The sequence below is a fragment of the Fusarium falciforme genome, chromosome 4 (genome assembly GCF_026873545.1).
Source record: "Fusarium falciforme chromosome 4, complete sequence".
NCBI classification, from domain to species: domain Eukaryota; kingdom Fungi; phylum Ascomycota; class Sordariomycetes; order Hypocreales; family Nectriaceae; genus Fusarium; species Fusarium falciforme.
In genome coordinates this window covers 372116-386712 of record NC_070547.1, presented here as the reverse complement: position 1 = coordinate 386712, position 14597 = coordinate 372116, and the positions used below count along the sequence as shown (strand labels likewise).

General features: G+C 50.7%; 3 protein-coding genes across 3 annotated transcripts; 1 reads left to right on the top strand and 2 right to left on the bottom strand.

Annotated features, from left to right (window-relative positions):
* Positions 1 to 4785: 4785 nt before the first annotated feature.
* NCS54_00487400 (MFS domain-containing protein) lies at positions 4786 to 6706 on the top strand (the record flags this gene model as incomplete). The annotated part of the gene is made up of 8 exons (XM_053150396.1): positions 4786 to 4854; positions 4906 to 4957; positions 5003 to 5258; positions 5305 to 5553; positions 5602 to 5862; positions 5911 to 6297; positions 6345 to 6475; positions 6525 to 6706. 8 exons carry the CDS (start codon positions 4786 to 4788, stop codon positions 6704 to 6706), a joined length of 1587 nt encoding a protein of 528 aa, XP_053006371.1.
* A 287-nt stretch (positions 6707 to 6993) lies between these two features.
* NCS54_00487300 (Sterol 3-beta-glucosyltransferase) lies at positions 6994 to 11494 on the bottom strand (the record flags this gene model as incomplete). Its single annotated transcript, XM_053150395.1, has 5 exons — positions 6994 to 7254; positions 7305 to 10058; positions 10106 to 10543; positions 10594 to 10691; positions 10741 to 11494. The coding sequence occupies 5 exons, from the start codon at positions 11492 to 11494 to the stop codon at positions 6994 to 6996; spliced, it is 4305 nt and encodes a 1434-aa protein (XP_053006370.1).
* Positions 11495 to 12848: 1354 nt separating this feature from the next.
* On the bottom strand, positions 12849 to 14541 carry NCS54_00487200 (DNA damage-binding protein CMR1; the record flags this gene model as incomplete). The annotated part of the gene is made up of 2 exons (XM_053150394.1): positions 13929 to 14541; positions 12849 to 13873 (listed from the first exon to the last, which is right to left on the bottom strand). Exons 1-2 carry the CDS (start codon positions 14449 to 14451, stop codon positions 12849 to 12851), a joined length of 1548 nt encoding a protein of 515 aa, XP_053006369.1. The 5' UTR covers positions 14452 to 14541.
* Positions 14542 to 14597: the final 56 nt, after the last annotated feature.

The window sequence follows — 14597 nt, the reverse complement described above, 5'->3', positions numbered from 1 at the left end:
GCCAAGTATTTGTCTGCATCGCCGCAAGCAATATGCAATCACTTGAGGCGCAGTCGGGCGGTACAGCTAATCTTGACAGGAAGAGAGATCTATCGATCAATAGATAGATTAGCCCTAGATTACAACTCGAGACCGTGTATAAATAAAGTATAGGAATGCAAAAGACTTAACTTATCTGGATAAGAGTTATATAATATTTAGATAATACTTATATAATATCTAGATGATATTTAGATGATATCTAGATGACATATATCGAATATAGTCCATTTCGATACTCGAGACATGGCAACTGTGCTTCCTCCGGGTTCCTCATTAGAACCATTTCCTTGACTTTTGTACTCCAGGCATAGGCAAGCCCAATACGCTGGAACGTTCCTGCCTCTCCTTGAACCATCTTGAGAAGCAGTATATACATCCCTCCCCCTTCCCCATCCTTAGACCTGGCACACATACAGAATAGCAAGCCCTGGGCGTTTTCCTGGTCAAAGTCTTCCTGGAGGATATCGAGCATCACTCGTGGCTCACTATTGGTTGGCGATATCTCTTCTTGGGTGTTGACCTTTTCACCGTCCAGCAACATATCCCAATAGTAGCCTTCTACAACTTTGCGTTCCAAGGTTGTCTTTCTGAGAACTCCAAGAAGGTGGAGCCAGCCGCCACGGATCGTAGAAGTCTTGTTGTCTGTCCAGTAGTCGAGGTGGTAGTCTTGGACTGTTATCAGTGAATCTTGAATCCGTGGCTCGCCGGGGGTGACGGGACCGTCGATTGAAGCCCAAGACCAAGTGGGAGCACGATATTCTCTAGGCCGTGTCCATCGTGCGGGTTGATAGTTTCCTTGTACCATCCATGGGAGTTCACCTTCGAGGTGACGGCGCCACATGCCGGCCATGTAATCATCCTGTACAATCTCGGCTATCCTCTTGGCTATGCCAGAATATGCAATCAGTTTGTCACCTGGAACTGTGAGGGCTGACGCTGTGTATAATTGCACGATGCGAAACCATAGCAAGTAAGGAGCGAAATTCCCGTCACGTTCGCGGCCGATATACTTGGATGAATCGAGCTACTTGAAGGCGGCACCTGAGGATTTCCACAGAGAAGAGGGCAGGCCGTCTGGATAGAATTCCGTAGCGTCTTTCTCGCAGCTTTCCCAGATGAGCTGTCACTCGCCAAAATGACGAATGCGAGGAGCCAGGAAGCGCTCCTGAAGAATCTAACCTCCTTTGTTGACAAGTGCGTCTGAGACTGTTAACTGCCAGAACATATAACGAGAAAGGATGAGGCGTTCTAGCGTCTCTACGCCCTCTTCGTTCCTCATCTTTACCACCGGGGGGATAAGCGTGCGGGGATCTCGCTTGTTGTAAATAGACTGTGAAGGATCGGGAGCATCGACGGCGGAAATATTACAGAATGAGTTAGAATACACGTTGCCCATCAGGGACGATTCGTGCTGCCAATCTTGGATGTTGTTTTTATCCTGGAAGATACATAGGGAGTCGATCCAAATGTAGCCTATGTCTAGATGACGACAGACAGAAATGGCATCCCGAAAGGCTTGAGGGAGGATTGACAAGGGAACGCCTTCGAGGAGTTGTGGATATGTGTCGTTTGTAAATATTATATGATCAACAGGGTCAGGGCCGGCACATTCCTGGACCCAACGTTTGGCTAGAGATAATGTCTGTGAGGGTCCTGTGCTCTCGGGGAGGTCCTGACTCGTGAGGTTTGTGTCTGTGTCTGTGGCATCATTAGTCCCGCAGCCAACTCTGCAAGACTTAGGTAGCCACTGGCCTTTGAGAGGCGTTAGAAGAAAGCTCGCTCTCCAGTAAGCCGTACTGAAATACAGTGAAGGGTTTATAACCGACTTGTTGTATGCAACTCGGGAAAGGTAGCGGCCAGGATGACCATAGCCCTTCGCATCAACCAGAGAAGTACTTGTGAGGCCATCTTTGGTTGATTCAGTGGCGCTCAGGGGTTCAACCAAAGCGCCAGAGATGAGCACACGTCCTTGGGCACTCAGAGCCTCCCAAAAACGACGGCAGACATAGAATACCTCGTCAAGAGATTTCTCTAGACTTTGGTAGGCCGGGTGATGAGCTGAAGAGTGCGAGGTCTGGGCTGGGCCAGGCCCTTTCTGGAGGTGTTCTTGGCAGTTGAGACGGAGCATTTGTATGGTGACATTATCTAGGAAAGAAGAAATTAGTGGAGAAACGAGTTAAAGTTAGAATATGTCATGAGTGTGACATTTGACGCTTTTATCTCTTTGGGTGTTTTCCCGCCCAACATGCATGGGTGCGTGTTGGTTGGTTTCATGAAGCGCTGGCCAACAAATGACGTCCCCTTTTGCACTTCTGCCTTGACGCTTGCTATTTCGCATCCTATCATAGAAATGGATGTGTGCACGAGACACGAGGATAGACATATTAGTTCATCCTTCTCTAATTATAATCAGTAAAATATAGTAAAATAGATATAAATCTTCTAGATTATTTTATAATTTTATGATATTTTAATAAATTAATTGATTATACTTATGATGAGTTAAGTAACTCTTGATACTTTGGCGTTTTGTTTATTTTTTTGCCTACTTGTGGGCGTATGGTTTCACTGCACTTTTAAACCCCCTAACCTCTGTTGATTATATCGTAGCTAAGTATATTATTTCTATTGGGTTGTTCTGAGGCTCCTGGCCTTGTATAGCTTGTTCACTAAGTACGTCACATCTAATCGTGCATGTAGCATGCATGGCCAATTTGCGCTGAGGAGGCCAGCTGCCATGGAAGCATATTGCACTGCACTGCAATCTTAACCCCCCTCAAGAGGGTGAATGACCCACTTTAGCTTAACAAACTCACAGTTTGTGTTTATTAGGGGAATGTCTTCTAATTCGGCCGAGTTGACGCGTTCTTGACGGGAGTGAACTAAACGCGGAGCACTTGAGACAGAGCATTTTCACCTTGGTGTATTATGTTTGGAGGAAGAAATCTTGGGGCAAGTCAAAGGTAAACTGTTAATATGGTGCGGACATTCTCCTTGGGCGCGAATGCATGAGGAGGTGTGGGTTGATTGGCCGCAACTTCAATGCAGATGTATGCGAGGCAAGCCTTTTTAACTGCAATTTTAAACCCCCTCAAGCGCTTAGATTCCTGTCGATATGCTTCGATCGAAGTAGACACCAGAATTCTAATTCAGAAGTGAGTATTCGACAACCTGGCTAACTTGACTAAGATGACTAGGTGAGACTTGTTGATGCTAGTCGACCCGGGAGATATAATGTGTCTCGTTGAAAGATGGGCGATGGGAATCTGCCTTCACAGATGATGCAAACAAGCTGTTGGTAACAAACAGTCGCATCAAACAAAATCTCTGTTGATCCTACATCCCTTCGACACCATTAAAATCGGGCTCTTGAGCAAACTGGGTGCCCTTGCCATAGAAAGGGTTGCGCGTTAAAGTCATTGTCTGGGCCGTTTCGAAGTGCTCGGGATAGAGCCAGGAGATCGGGGCTCCGGAAGTACTTATCAGAACCATTTCTGATGATGAGCTATTGGACGGGCTGCCCCCTAAGAGCCTCTCCGTGGCCAAGTGGGCGGATATATCTTTCCTACTAGTCATATTGGTACGAGAAAACTGCACTGCATTTTTAAACACCCCCGATGCCTTGAATCCCTGCTTCGTTGCTTATCCAGATGGCACGTAGATTGTGTTTGTAGTCAGAGTGTCTTGTATTCCGGCTGCCTACCTTGGTGGGGTTTTAATGGGAGGAAACAAATTAGATATGGGCTGGTCTGAGAGATGATGTTGTAAGTAGGCAAAAGGGAAATCTCGTGGCACAAGACAGAAACTTGAAAACAACGGAGCCGCATGCGCAAACACGCTGTTGGTCCACCAGTCCTACGCCTCATCGCACCCAAGAACCACATCCTCTGCAAACCTCTGCAAGGTCACAAGCCCAGCACCCGGGCCAAGGAAAAAACGAGACACCAGGACAGGTTTCTTAGCTTATTACCCTCTAAGATGATCAATAGAGTATACTAAGGATAGATAAAAGTACTCTAAAAATATGACTTTTATCATACTATATCTTTAGTATATTTTATTATATTTTATAGAAATTTATTTACCATAGTTGAGAGGACTTTGATGATCCTTTGAAGAGCTCTGGTGTCTCATTTATTTCTTGACTGCCGTGCCCAGAAACAGGAAATTAGCCTAATATGCCCATTCAAGACACTCACATATGCAAACTCATCACTACCCAAACAACACGTGAGTTAAGGATTCCAATCCTTGTCTCCTCCAGTCCGGGGATTCCTCGTCGATCATGAGAGACTGACCACAATTTTCGTTTAAGCGAAGCCTGGAGGATCGACGCTAGGAAGGAATGGCATTTCGTCTTCTGGAGTCCCCGCAGAAGGCTCGCTATTCAGTGTCCGCTGACGAGGATCGGCTGCGAGGAACAGGTAACTCTGGGGTAACGTGATGGAGGGGGACTCAGACCAAGGATGCTTGGGGTGGGGCCATGACCCGTAGGCAGCGAGGTTTTCTTGCTGTGTGCTTCTTTGGATGGAGATAACTCGGTGAAGGTGGCATCTTATTGAAGCGGCTATAGTGAGTGCTTCTGGGGTGTTGGTCTTTGTGGTGGGTGGTGATGCGGTTGAAGGGAATGTAACGGTTATATAAGGGAAGTGATCGACCTCGTTGCGTTATTTGGATTATCGTATCTCGTACACAGAGATTTGAGTAATTTATAGAATATTTTCTCACTTTTGAGAGGTTAATATGGCGGCTTCGACAGAGAAGAAGCCCTTTTTTGGGTATAGAGGAGGACGGCTTACATTTTGGATCACGGTGAGCTCCTCATTTGAAGATATGCCTCATGTTGGTACTAACTGTGACCAGGTAGCTTGTGCTACGGATATGACCCTCTTTGGTTACGACCAGGGAGTTTTCAGTACGTTCTATCTACCATGTACTGATTCTATCTAACATATCATAGGCGGTGTCGTCGTGACAAAGGACTTTCTTGAACTTCATAACCTCGTCGGCCCATCCAAGACAAACCTCCTAGCCACAGTCACAGCCATCTACGATATCGGATGCTTCGTCGGTGCCTTGATCGCCTTTACCATCGGTGAACGTCTTGGCCGTAAAAAGGCCATCATCATGGGAACCGTCATCATGTCTGTCGGTACACTCATCAAATGTACTTCGTATAGTCTTGCACAGATGTTTGTTGGACGTATTGTCCTTGGGTACGCAACAAACACCAACCAATCAACAAAATACTGACATGTTTAGGATTGGAAATGGTATCAATACTGCTACGGCGCCTATCTGGCAAACCGAGACCGCTCAGGCTAAGTGGCGTGGAAAACTCGTTATTCTAGAAATGGCAATGAATATTGCTGGTTTCTCACTGGTAAACTGGATCAACTACGGCCTATCCTTTGTCGAAGGCTCCGTTGCCTGGCGTTTCCCTCTTGCGTTTCAGTTTGTCTTCATCTTTATCTTGTTTGGCACTGTCCCATGGTTGCCTGAATCTCCTCGGTTAGAACACCTCCCTTTGCTCTTGTCGTGGACTAATAGTGTGATTAGTTGGCTCATTGCCCACGATCGTACCGATGAAGCCGTCAAAATCCTTGCTTGTATCGAAGACAAGGAAACCACCGACGCGGTTGTCACTGCTCAGCTTCACGAGATCCAGTTCAGCGTTGATTATGAACGTGAACACTCTGTTGAATGGAGCGACATTTTGTTGCGTCGAAACAGAGATCAAGCAGATACAAAAACTATGCGGCGTCTTCTTCTTGGTGCTTTTACGCAGTTTATGCAGCAGTTTGAAGGAATCAACATCATGTAAGTTACTGAACTCGTTGTGCTCTGGTTACGTGTTGACGTTGTTAGGTCGTACTATATGCCCACTGTCCTTATCAACTCTGTCGGCCTATCTGAAAGCATGGCCCGACTCCTTTCCGCCTGTAACTCCCTCTCCTACCTCGCCTTCTCATCGGCTGCCGTCCTCCTCGTTGAACGATGGGGTAGAAGGGGACTTATGCTGCTCTCTACAGCCGGCCAACTGCTCTCCTTCCTCATCATCACCATCATGCTCCGCTACGCTGAAGGAGACGGTCCAAACACGGAATCCTACGCCTCAGCGTCAATTGCGTTCTTCTTCCTCTTCTTCATATCATTTGGAATTGGGATGCTGGGTGTTCCGTGGCTGTATCCTACCGAGATCAATTCTCTGCCTATGAGAACAAAGGGTGCTGCCCTGGCAACTGGAACAAACTGGCAAGTCAAACCTCCATCTTTAAAGTGACTCTGATTAACCTGTTCAGGATGACAAATTTCATCGTTGTCGAGATTACTCCTATTGGTATTCAGAACCTCGGCTGGCGATTCTGGATCGTCTGGACAGTTACAAACGCCTTCTTCCTCCCCGTTATCTACTTTCTGTACCCGGAAACTTGTAAGTTTACCTTGACACACCTTGGCGGAACTCACTCTAACTTCTGTAGCAAACCGCAAGCTCGAAGACTTGGACGCCTACTTCCGCGAGAACCCATCCGTCATCGTCATCAACGACAAGGACGCCATCTCGTCCAAGAGACCCCTCAAGTACATCCAGCAGGAGGAAGAAGACATCCGACGCGAGCAGAGAAGCATTGGAGAAGCTGTCTTGGAGGAAAAGGCGCTGTAAAGATTATGTTTGTAGATGGTGTTGCCTTATAGCATACACGTCGCTGCACTATCCTCAACAGATAAGTAAAAAGAATCAATAGCTCCGGGCATGCAGTCTCTATCACTCTAGAGTAGCAGTGTCTATCCCCGTGCAAATAAACAACAAAAAACATCCAGACCAGACTCCTTCATTACAACAATCCAAGAATTCTGAGCTCATGATTAAGCCATCGCTCTTTGGCCCGTAGCCACAACCCAAAAAGTAAATATGCTTCGCAAATGCAGCAGATAAATAGCAAAACATCATCATGTCGCAACTGAGCTCTGCACCTGGCTTCCAAGTGATCGCTCACTGCCGGTACCCAAACCGGCCAAGCCCTCGCTCAACTTCTTGGTAACGACGTCGGGATCAGGTTCGTCTCTTCCGACAAACGTCCAGCTCTCTTCTGTATCATCATCTTCACCGGAATCCTGCTGTTCATTCTTGCCCGCCTTGCGCTTGATCAGACTCTTGGCGTACTCGAGGTCACGGTAAATGCACTGAATAGCGTTCTCAACGCCGGCCTCCTATAACACAGTTAGCAATGAATCGTCACTAAAAGAACAAGTATACTTACGCTTCGAATCTGCTCGCCAAGGACACGTGCCTTGACGATCATGCGTTCGTTTCGAGTCACTTCCCACAGTGCTCGACCGAAGCTGTTGGTTCCCCATTTCTTGACCCAAACTCCAACACCCAGGTCTTCAACTCTGCTGGCAAAGAAGAACTGATCTCCAAAGAATGGTCGAATGATTGTCGGGATACCTGCCCGCAAGCTGGCACCTGTCGTTCCTGAACCGCCATGGTGTGCGGCAGCGTCGATTTGCCGGAACAGCCAGTCATGCGGCGCTGACTTGATGACATGGATCTCCGGAGGCATCTCTGGCTCCGGAGCTCGTGGTTTGTTTGGGTCTTCCTTGGAAGAGATGCGGTCGGACCAGCCCTTGGAGAGGATGCATCGAACGTCGGCCTTGTGTACGGCGTCGATCACCTCTTGCGTCATCTTGGCAGGATCGTTGACAATAATAGATCCGAACCCGACATAGACCAACTTCTTCCCATCTGCCCTGGCCTTGGTGATGAAGTCCTGCAGTTCTTGCGGCGGCTCCCACTCGCCACCCTCGTCCAAGAACCAGTAGCCCGTCACTCTGATCCAATCTGAAAAGTCCAGAGGCGGAGCGACCACGCTTGGGCTGAAGTTATACAAGAAAGGAACCTTGTTAGGCTGCATCTTTTCGAGGCTCGTATTCGGAAGCCCTAGCGTGTTGTTTCTCCATCGGTTCACCTGGTACGCGGTGGCCTTCCAGAAGATGTTGTCAAACATGATGTACGTCATGTAATTGTAGGCTCCTCCCATCTTGTGTTCGGGCATGATAAAGGCATGAGGGTATGCTCGTGTCCTAGTCCAAGGCATTGTGAAAGCTCTAAAGTACGGAATACCGAGCTTCTCTGCGATATGAATGCCCGCCATCGCCGATGGAGATTCGATAAGAAGCTCCGATCCCTCGCACGCCTTGAATGCCGAGTCGAGAAGGTCGTCAAGCCATCCTCGGAAGGTTGAGTTTGCCTCGCGGAGGAATGACCATGTAAAGGTTCCGTTCTCGATGCACAGGCGCATCAGCTCAGCAGGATCACCTTCGACTCGGGCGAACTCGATGCCATGGGACTCAATCCAACCTTGGAACTCGGCGTGTGTGGCAATTCGGGGCTTGTGGCCCTCGGCAAGGAGACCCTTGCACAGCGCGATGTAGGGCTGGACATCGCCTCTGGAACCGATCGTGAGACATGTGACCTTCATCGACTTCTGGGGCTTGAAGGCAAGGGCGGATGCGTTGGGATCGTCGAAGAGGATGGTCGGAGCATTGGAGACCCCAGAAGTCTCATGAGGAAGCTCCAGCTCGTGATCGGCAAACTCGTCCTGTCGGGCCTCCTTCAAGGCATCGCGTTCGGCAATGGCCGCGTCCTCATCTTCCTGCTCCTCCTGTTCAAGGATCCCCGACTTTTCCAGATATCGGCTGGTCTCGAGAATCTGGTGCATGGTAACGGCGCAGTCGTCTCGAATCTCCGGTGGCCGAAACTCAAAGAAGAGCTCTTCATGGCCGCGAATGACAACCACAAGACCGTAGAAGCCAAATCGGAAACCCTTCTCCTTGTGGACATTCTCGATGTCCTTCAAGGGTAAGATGAGCTTGGTCCTGGTCCCCGGAACCAGACTCCGGAAGCAGAATGAGCGGTCGCTGATGTAGAACTTTCCGTAAAGTGGCAAGACTCGGACGATGTAGCCAAAGTATGTCGCAAGAAGCTTCTCCGACTCTGGCAGGGCAAAATGCGCCCGGAATCGATCCATCAAGTTCTGGATTTTGCCATCCTCCTCTTCCTCATCGTCGTCGGGTCTAAGCCCAGAAGGCTCATCGTAGTGGCGGTGGCCTCCCTTCCACATCCCGTGAACCTTCTCGACGTAGCCCATTGACTCAGTCGCAAACAACGAACCCATGCGCTGGCTCGTCCTGCTGAGATACTCGGCAAATGCATTTGCTCTCTGCAACGGGTATGCTCCCATCTTGGTGATGCTCTGCAGTGTTGGGGTGAGCGGGCGCTGAGAACTCTCACCCTCTCCTTGCATTTCCTGCATTGAGCCAGTCGTCGCGGCATGAACAATAGGACGGATGCGCGGCGCGTTGGAGCTCGAATTACGGGGCAAGTTCTTGTCAGGAGACACCCTATTCCTGCTGGCCGAAGCCGACCGTCGCATGGTTGGGTTGTGAAAGACTTCACTTCCCCTCAGGATCTGACTGGCAGATGGGTCTTCGAGAGAAGACGGGGCCAGAGTAGAGATGCTCGGATCCTCCACTGACGACTGAAGGAACGAGTCCCCAGAGTCCAGCGCTTGCTTCGGAGTCGTGGTACCCTCTCGGCGCCTGCGGCTCATCGATCGTCGCGTTCCATTAAAACTCGTTCGAGGGCTGATGTCTCGGATGGGAGGGCGACTGACGTCGATACTCTTCCGTCCAAAATTCTTGAGCGCATCAAAGCTGGATCGTGGCGCATCCATACTTGCGCGGGGACTCAGTTGGCTCGGAGAACTGGGTGACATTGGTGACAAGGTCGCCTTGACCGTGTCTGGCAGCTTGGTAGTCCGTAGTTTGTCTATATGTAAACTGTTCCTGTTCGCCGCCATGGACGTTCTGGCTGAGGGAGGCTGCGAGGCTTCCCGCTCGTCGCGGCTGGACACGATCTTGTCCGCTGAGCGATTTGCTGGCGAGGCATCCTCAATGAGGATTCTAAGCACATTGATGGCTTCCTTGCCAAAGCTGAAGAAGGAGAAAAAGTACTGCGACAGTTAGCGACTAATGCAAGAAGACCTCGAACATTACGTACCTCGTCGATCGCGTAAGTCTCGTCGTTATCGATAATACGGATCTTGCAAGTATCTGCAAACTCGATCATCTGAGTGTCCTCGATATCGATCACGTTCTCGATCGGCAGCGAAATCTTGACACTGTCTCCGTCATTGTGGCTCCGGAAAATGACACGCTGGAGACTCTTGACCCATTCCTTTGCACTGGGCGCACTGTCGGCTCTGAAGTGGTATGTGCGATGGTGAGTCTCAACCTGAAAGTGAAGCCCTTCCTTGTCCTTGTCCACGATGGTTGCCGAGATGCCGTAGCGAAGGTCGATCTGGCCGTGGGGAAAGTAGAGATCCGTCGAATTCGAATAGTATGTTAGGACGTCGCCCTTGAGTCGGAACCAGTATCGGTTATACTTGGGATTTCGCTTGCCGCTCTTTGAGAGGTAACCCGACTTGGCTGCCTCATGCTGTGGACTATTAGTGCGATATTCCATGACGCCGAAGAGAGCCAACCTACCGCTTTCTTGGGGAGATAGGCATAGAAGCAAATGTGCTTCGAAGTGATGTACATGTATCCTTGGAGAAGGACACTCTGTAGCAACCAGCAAGGATATTCTATAGCAAGTTAGCGACACTCGGAAACCCATGGACGGAGACAACATACCCTCAATAACCTGCTCTGGCTCGCTGAACTCGAAGATCTCCATCAACTTCTTTGCCAGAGGCTGCGGTTCCTGGCCATCGCTGGACCGACTCACGTCCGAAGAGAGCCGGTCCAGGTCAAAACTAGGGCGGCTCGACATCTCTGCCTTGGCCTCTAGCATCCGTGTCATTACAGGTGCTTGTCGACCGTGGCTATCGTGGCGTGTGATGGCAAAGGTAGGAGGAGTTGATAAACCACTCTGGCTGGCATCGCTGGATTCGTCGGCTACTTCAGCAGGAGCAGAAAGACGACTTGAGTGGCGCTTAGACTTTGTGTGGAATCTGGGCAATGCAGGAAGAGAGCGTAATAACTTGTGCTCCGAAAGTTTCCTCCTACGGTGGCCTTTCTCCTTGCCTGGTGACTTTAACACAGAGGTCTTGGAAATGTCTTCTGACCGTCCTTCACGGTCCTTGGGCTCCGGACTCTCCTCATCATCACTGCTAATACCATCGAATCGATCGTTAAAGTCGACGCGCGAACCCGCAGCAGCAATCAAGCCAAAGATGCTCTGGTTCATGTTCATGAACATGGGTGGTCCCTGAGTCGGGACGACATCCTCGTCGCCCGAGTTGTCGCTTTCTTGTAGAGGTTCGGGAAATATGGTTGCTGAAAGGTCCTCTCTCCGCCTCTTGTGCAACTTTCTGCTCACGCGCTTCTTGACATTGTCGTCACCGACGCTGGCGCGGACAGGAGCCGCATCAGACTGAGGGGCCATGGTGGTTGTCAAGGTTCGGGAAGAGCGGGGCGAGAGGTTGAGGCAGCGCGACCGCAGCTCTCAGGGCGCGAGGAGGGTGAAAATGTCGGGGGATTATTCGGATCGACTCGTCGGAGCGAATACACACGATGGGGCGATGCAGGGACGAACTGTTGGGGAAGTTCAAAGGTTATCGTCGTGGTCGTGAGTTGCAGCGTTAGACCCGGTTTGCGCCGCATGCAATAACCGCACAGTTACTTCGGCCTAGATAACAAAAGGACTCGACGTTGGTGCCCATCCGCTGGCGTCAATCCCGATGGACTGTAGCCTTGGAGGACGGGGGGAGGTGGCGCAAAGCAGAGGGCGAGGCCGGGATACACGGACGAGATCGAGACGTGGGAGACGAAACGTGAAGAGGAGAGGAAAAAAAGATCGAGGTTGGTGATGGCGCCAAACAAAGTCGCATGGGCGATTGTGAACGGGTTGGATGAGACATGGCATTCCCCGATCTGGAAGGGACCTGACCCTGGGCTGCACGGGAGTGACCTCACCCAGGCCTCGGACGTGTCAGACTGTTAGGCAGCTCTGGGCTCTGGGGCTCGCTCTCGGTATCGCTGGAGCGGGTCCATCCGCCTGAAGCTCCAGCGGGGGGGGTTTTTAGTGGAGGGGGGATGGGTCTTGGCGGCCTCAGTGACCGAGGTGCCCTGTAGGGCCCCTGCAGAGCGATGATTCTCGACCAGTACCGTGGAGCGTGCACGACGCAGGCAGACTCTGATTGGTCATTTCGCTATCGATAACCAAATGACGCCAGTGGGGTACTCGACTCAACACCGTGAACATGAACAGATCACATGCAAGGCCCTCGATGGTCAAGTGTCAAAGAACGGATGATGAGGGAATTGGCCAGGATCTAGGGACATGCTGACCATGGAACCTGTTGGTATTGGAGAAGAGCTGATCACCTGTCCCTACTCGATCGCAATGTCCGTCACTTCTCGTCCACATGCAAAGATTTGGTTGAGAGTGCTATGTGAAACCTTGCTTGTGCTTATTTTGGTGATGGCATGTAGGCAAAGGCGCCATGCACGTGGGAAACATGATCAACTCAGCCACGGTAATCTACGTTTGTATTGACGTGTCTCCAGCCAGGATCCATTTGCTTGCCCTACACAAGCACTCCCAAAACCGTGTCTCGTATGTCGTTCTTGCAAACGCGTATTCAGCTCCACCATCCCCAAACCATGTCCGACAAGCGATCCCTGAGCGAGGCCGAACGTCCCGTCAACCCTGCAAACTAAAAACCCGCTCAAATGACAGACAATTATAGCAATCAGTAAATCTCGTACAGGATCCTCCAACCCAAAGTTTGTTACAGTTACCGCCAGAAACAGAGCTTGCCGCTTGCTGTTGCACCGGCGACCCAGTCTAGTGTTGGATGGAAGTGTGCGACTGCAGGTACAGCGGAAATGCCGTCGCCGCCTAGCTGGGCGAGTTGGCTGCCGTCCGAGGCAAAGACATCGACAAAACGGTTCATGTTCCCGATGACAAACTTCTGAATACCATCATGGGGTCGCTTCTGCCACTGGGGCTTCAAGATGGTCACCCATCGGCCAGTCTGGTTGTTGTGTGGTACCTTGTGCGCGGGTTCCATGGCCTCTGATTTGATGTCGTGCCCACGTTTCCAGGACCCGGCGTCTGCGAAGTTGTAGATCTTGATGGTGTCGTCGTAGGACGACGTTGCGATTTGTCCGCCAGCACTCCACGATGCATGCGACACCGAGAGGCGTGACTCATGCTCGCCCAGAAGCGCAGGGTGCCTGAGATCACCCTTTCCAGTAATCTGTCGCAAGTCCCAGATCTTTAGTGTCCGATCGAGAGAAGCTGTTGCCAGGAGGTGTGGCTGCAACGGGTGAAGGGAGAAGCCGCCAATCTTTTGCTCGGACAAGTTCCAGATTTCTGCGCCGTCAGATGTCCTGATATCGTAGCGGCCAACGCCTCCATCAAGCGTGGAAAAGAAGAGTAGATAGGGTTCGGAGTCTGCCATGTCCAGTGCGGATATGGGGAGTTCTTCGTTGGCATCCTCGGGAGCCCAGACTTGGACTGATTGCTCCTTCTCCAGGTCGAGTTTTCTAATTGATGAATCATATGACGACGAGTATACAGAGTTTGGTTCGTGCTGCGAAAACACAAAGGAGGTTATCGTGCGACTGTGTGTCTTAAACGCAGAAATCACGGGGTCGGGAATGTCGACATCTTCGTCATCGTCGTCGACTTCGGGTGAAGTTTGGGAGGCATCAAACACTCCCATGGCACCTTCTTTGTCGCCGGCAAATATGATAGGCTTCGATTCTGTGGGATGGAATCCAAGGGCGTATGCGCGTTGGGGGGTGATCTTGATATCTGGATCACAAACATTAGTGGCACAATCGGACAAACTTGGTGTGGTGCGACTTACCGTTAGGCGCCCAATGTTCGTACAACTTGAGATCGCTCATTCGAAGTCGCAACTCCTTGAGGCCCTTATCCGTGGTCTCTTTGACATCATCCTCTGTGAAAGTCCGCACTCCGGGTTGCGCGCCGCGAACGATCCCCTTGAGACCACCCGCGCCAGCTTCCCACTTCTTTCCCTCGACTGCAATATCGCCAAGGCTAAGATCGCCATTAACCCTCAGCTTCTTAGCCTTTGCTTGCTCGGCCGCAACTTCGGCCTCGAACTCGAATTTTCTCTTGAGAGTGTCGTTGTCTGCCCCAAGACCGGCGAGGCGCGTGGACTTTCGAGTGGCTCGGGTAGGCTCTGTCTTAACAGGGGTGCTGCGTGTTCTTGTTCTGGAAGGCGTCGCTTTCTTTGGGGGCGGCTTGGGCGCAACCTTCTTCGCCACGGCGGATACGGCATTGAGCAGTTTCTCGTTCGCCTCCTTGTTCTGCTGTCGGCGGAGCTCGAACTTGCTCATCGGCGCGCCATCTTTCTGGGCAGGCATGCTGTTTCTTGGAACAAAACGAAACTTGCGGTGATTGACGATCAACGGGGCTGGGGTAATGAAGATATACAGTGGGATCCAGACAAGTGCTGTGCAAGGAGCAAATATTTGCGCCAGTGGAAATTGGAGCGGGCGAGGATTCACGG